The sequence below is a fragment of the Akebia trifoliata genome, chromosome 6 (genome assembly GCF_017979445.1).
Source record: "Akebia trifoliata isolate Shusen 1 chromosome 6, ASM1797944v1, whole genome shotgun sequence".
Lineage (NCBI taxonomy): Eukaryota > Viridiplantae > Streptophyta > Magnoliopsida > Ranunculales > Lardizabalaceae > Akebia > Akebia trifoliata.
In genome coordinates, this window is record NC_141380.1 from 15,328,616 (window position 1) to 15,333,085 (window position 4,470).

The 4,470-nt window shown below is 37.1% G+C and overlaps 1 protein-coding gene across 1 annotated transcript; it reads right to left on the bottom strand.

Moving 5' to 3' along the window:
• Positions 1 to 1,865: 1,865 nt before the first annotated feature.
• On the bottom strand, positions 1,866 to 4,169 carry LOC147400307 (uncharacterized). Its single transcript, XM_086445947.1, has 2 exons — positions 3,156 to 4,169; positions 1,866 to 3,075 (listed from the first exon to the last, which is right to left on the bottom strand). Exons 1-2 carry the CDS (start codon positions 4,159 to 4,161, stop codon positions 2,015 to 2,017), a joined length of 2,067 nt encoding a protein of 688 aa, XP_086302073.1. The 5' UTR covers positions 4,162 to 4,169; the 3' UTR covers positions 1,866 to 2,014.
• Positions 4,170 to 4,470: the final 301 nt, after the last annotated feature.

Here is a 4,470-nt window from a genome sequence, read left to right on the forward strand (position 1 = left end):
TTGTCCATTTTTTCAATGTTTTCTACAACATTACCAAATATCGTTGGATCTTGTGAAATGGATAGCATCCAAGAGATGTAAAAATAGTTGTCACTTGTATATATATATATACGGGGAGCGTTTGGTAGACAATCTTAGGTTGGGAGAAAAAATTTGTCCTATATGGCTTAAAAGTTTCAAATTGAGCTGATTTTTTGTGAGAATGATCTCTATCGTGAGGAGATCATCCTCACAAAAAATCAGTCCAACCTGAAACTTCTAACCCTATCAAAAATGATTTACAAATTAATGATAAAAATCGACAGTCCACAATTCTTCGACTTTGCCTCAATGTTGTCACCCTAACATTGTCTGCTACCTATGTATGTATGTATATATATACCTTTTACTATTTTTATGTAAATACCCTTTTCAGATTCTGTTAGAATTACCTTTTGTGTAATAGTTATGGGATTAAGGTAATTTTAGTTTTTTGAACAGTACAAAGATTCTACATATTCACAAAATAATTGATAAAAATCCACTAATTTTAACTAAGTAAATATTTCAAAATCGTATATGGCTATGTAATTTTTTGAGATTTTTATTTTAGTCTATGTAAAACAACCCTGATAAAATTTGGTTAGTTGGATTGCAATAGAATGGTAAAAAGGCTAGTGAATCAAAATCCCAATAAAATTCTCTAAGTTCAAAGGGAGAAGTGTTCCAAGAATCCCTGTTAAGTAAGGGAATGTATCGTCCCTGTTAATGGTGTATCCCTCACCCCAAGACCTCCACGATGAATTTGGGACTCTATGGGAATCTTTTCTACATAAAGGAGTGAGAGATGTAAGTAATCTCACCACAACTTTAAGCCCATAAATGATCTAAGTTGTGAGGATGATCTCTATGGTGAGGGGATCATCCTTGCAAAAAAATCATTCAATTCCAAAACTTCTAACCCCATCAAAAGTGATTAACAAAAATTGGACGGTCTAAAATTTTTCAACTTGTAAACATGGGGCTAGAAATTTCATAATGGGCTGATTTTTGGCAAGGATGATCTCCTCACCATAGATATCATCCTCGCAAAAAATCAGCCCACTCCAAACATTTTTACCCATAAAGACAAAACACGTTGTAGCTTTATGAATAGCTTTATGTGTATACGGATCCTAATCATATATATATATATATATATATATATGTACACAAGCATACCAAGTGCATTATATCATTTACATGGGCATCACACTTCCCACTCACTAAACACATTTGAGAAAATCCTCACCTCATTTTGTTACTAAAAGCTTGCAATAGCATGGTTTTTAAACTTGGTATCTCGTCTCGTCTAGTTCAGTTCCGATACCGAGTCGTCTCGGATGAGTTTTCTTATATGTTTAAGATGTCTCATGAGACAAATGAAAAATTTTAACCTGAGTCGTAAATCTCGGTCAAAAAATGACTTTGTGAGTTGGTCTCGTTCAGCTCCGATACCGAGTTAACTTGGGCGATATGTCTCAGTCTCGGATGAGTTTAGAAACCATGTGCAATAGTCGTTCCCCGTCGGCACTTCTGTGGATTTTGAGTGAAAAAATTGATTAAGAAGAAGATTAATACCGTCCAAAAGAATCCAACTAGAAATCCGATCCATGCGCCTTCCCACAAAAACCATAGCTCCTTCTCCTCCTCATTTGCTATGTAGCTTGGTGGACTCATAGTTTGACAGGGAACCGGAATTTGTTTCCCACACAAACCCTTGTTGTTAGAATAAGAATTGAAATCATTCATAGTGTCCATCTGACCACCCATCGGAATCTGACCCTCAAGTTCATTATGGCTCACATCCAATGTAGTAAGTTGTTTGAGATTCGTGAATTCTGGTGGAATTACACCATAAAGCTTATTATATGATAAGTCTAAGCTCTCCAAATTTTCGAATCCTCCAAAGCTTGCAGGGATCCTCCCAGAGAGTTTGTTATATGAAATGTTAAGTGACTTAAGGCCTCTAAGAAGACCTAACGAAGGCGGTATCTCACCGGATAAATGATTTCTTGACAAATCTAGCAAGTATATATATATGTAAGATATTGCTAGGTAGACTTCGCATCATACTCTTCCAATTCAGGTTCATTCCTCTCGGTGTCACAAAATTTCGTGGCCTTGTTCCATAAAAGACATTTGATTGATCATCAAAAGTATCATGGCTCTCAATCATCTCGATGAGATTTCCAAACGTTTGTGGGATTTTTCCAGTGAATTGGTTGCCAGAGAGGTCGAGGATATGAAGGTAAGTTAGATTGGATAGAAGAGGGGGGATTGATCCATGTAGGTTATTGTCCCTTAGGATTAGAATTCGCAAGCTTGATATTCGAGTGAGAAAGCTTGGTATCTCGCCTGAAATTCTATTGTTCTGGAGTTCAAGGTGTTGGAGGTTTTCAGTGGTTGTCAAATTCTCTGGCAAGCAACCTGAAAACCTATTTTGGCCCAACTTGAGTGTCTGTACATGCGAGCCAATGTTCAGTGGAGCTTCACCAGAGAATTTGTTAGAGGAAAGGTCCACATATGACAGATAATCAACTTTAGGAATTTTATCACCTGAAAAGTTGTTCCGCGACAAGTCCAGATATTGTAAGTTAACCATTCTTGACATGGATATTGGCAATGACCCGGAAAAGTTATTAAGGCCCAACCAAAGGATTCTAAGACTGATTGAATCGCCCATGTTCTTTGGAAGTTGGCCAATAAAACTGTTGTTTGAAAGATCAAGCACTAGCAAGTTAAAATGGAAAAGACAAGGAGGGAGTGAACCTGTGAGCTTGTTGTTGGATAGAAAAATTTCAGAGATATCCAAATCAAGAAGCCAATGAGGAATCGGTCCTTCCAATTCATTGTCTATTAGATTCAATGTTTCAAGATCTTTCTGGTTGGATAGCCAATTTGGAAAGTTTCCGACGATGCCACAGGATCGCAAAGATAAGAATTGCAACGAAAATTTGGCGGTGATCATTGAGTTGTCGCTCCAATTGAGTTTGTTTCCCTCTAGAGAGAGTTGCTCCAATTGCTCATTTTCGAACAACTCCATTGGAACCCCTCCTGTAAAATAAAAATAGAACCATTTGTTAAATGAAGGATTTCCAAACTAATAACTTATTGAACTGACATTGAAACTCTACCTGATAATTTGTTGTTCTCGAGGTATAAGAAAGCAAGGTTAGACAAGTTCGCAAGAGATTTTGGAAATCCACCGGTTAAGCTGTTGTAACTGACGTCCAATCCCTTAAGATTGAGCAAATTGCCGATTTCCATTGGAATATCCGAAATAGAATTGTTTCTGAGGTTCAAGGACTGCAAATTTCTCAAATTCGCGATGGATTTTGGCAGCCCACCTGTTATTCTGTTGTGACTTAAGTCCAACTCAACAAGGTTCGACAAATTGCCAATTGATGTTGGGATTCTCCCTGTAAAGTCATTATCCCATAGCGTCGACATCTGCAAATGGGATAGGTTTCCGATTTCCTCAGGGATCTTTCCAGATAGCTTGTTAATGGATAAATCAAGCACTCTCAAGCTTAAAAGACTTCCTACTTCACTAGTTAGATTTCCACCAAGTGAATTTGATCTCAGATCAAGGAATTTTAAATTTCTAAGACCAAATATTTGAGAAGGAATGGAGCCACTAAGGCTATTACCACTCATGTTGAGATAAACCAATCTGGTGAGGTTGAGGAAGCCGTTTGTCGGAATTACACCATACATTCCATTCCCAGATATATCCAGATTGATCAAGCTTCTTATCTGGAAGAGTAATGTCATGGATTCAGCAATTGAACCATTAGTAATATAGGAGAGATGAAGGCCTTGGATGTGCCCCGAAGAAGACAAGAGAGTAGAACAGTTCACCCGCTTCCATGTACAACAATCAGAATTGGGGACCCAAGACTCTAAGTCGGAGGACTTCAACAAGCGCTCATTATGATTTCCAATGAACAAGGATTTGAATTGGAGGAGAGCTTGTTTATGTTGTTGAGTACAGCATAGACAAGTGTTAAGGAAATTCAGATATGTGAAGAGGAAGATGAAGAAGTAAGAGAAATAATGGTGATGTTGGCGTAATTTGGCCATTAATTCGGTTTCTTTCTTGGCTTTGGTAAGAAAGGGTACATCAATATGTTGCCACATATATAGGTTTCATTATTAAAACATCATTAGTAACAAATTAGCTAACTATTAACTAACTGATTACTAATAATATTTTAACATTCATTTCAATGTTCAAATTCAAAGAGGACCAAAGATGGCCACCAACTTTTGTGTGGTTCTATTTTCTTTGTGGAAAAATCAATTTGAAGAGTTGACAGAGAAGAATTGCCTCAGCTTATAATGTTTATCTTTCTCTCATATTTGGTCATTGCAAGTGTTTTCTGGATTGATTGGCTTTCACATACAGGTGGCAGTATCTGCCTCCATCCAATTTCTAAAACTATGGTT

Coding starts and splice junctions, on each gene's coding strand:
- LOC147400307 (XM_086445947.1), bottom strand. CDS start 4,161: ATGTGGCAACATATTGATGTACCCTTTCTTACCAAAGCCAAGAAAGAA. Junction 3,076..3,155: donor CGAGAACAACAAATTATCAG/GTAGAGTTTCAA, acceptor TTTATTTTACAG/GAGGGGTTCCAATGGAGTTG.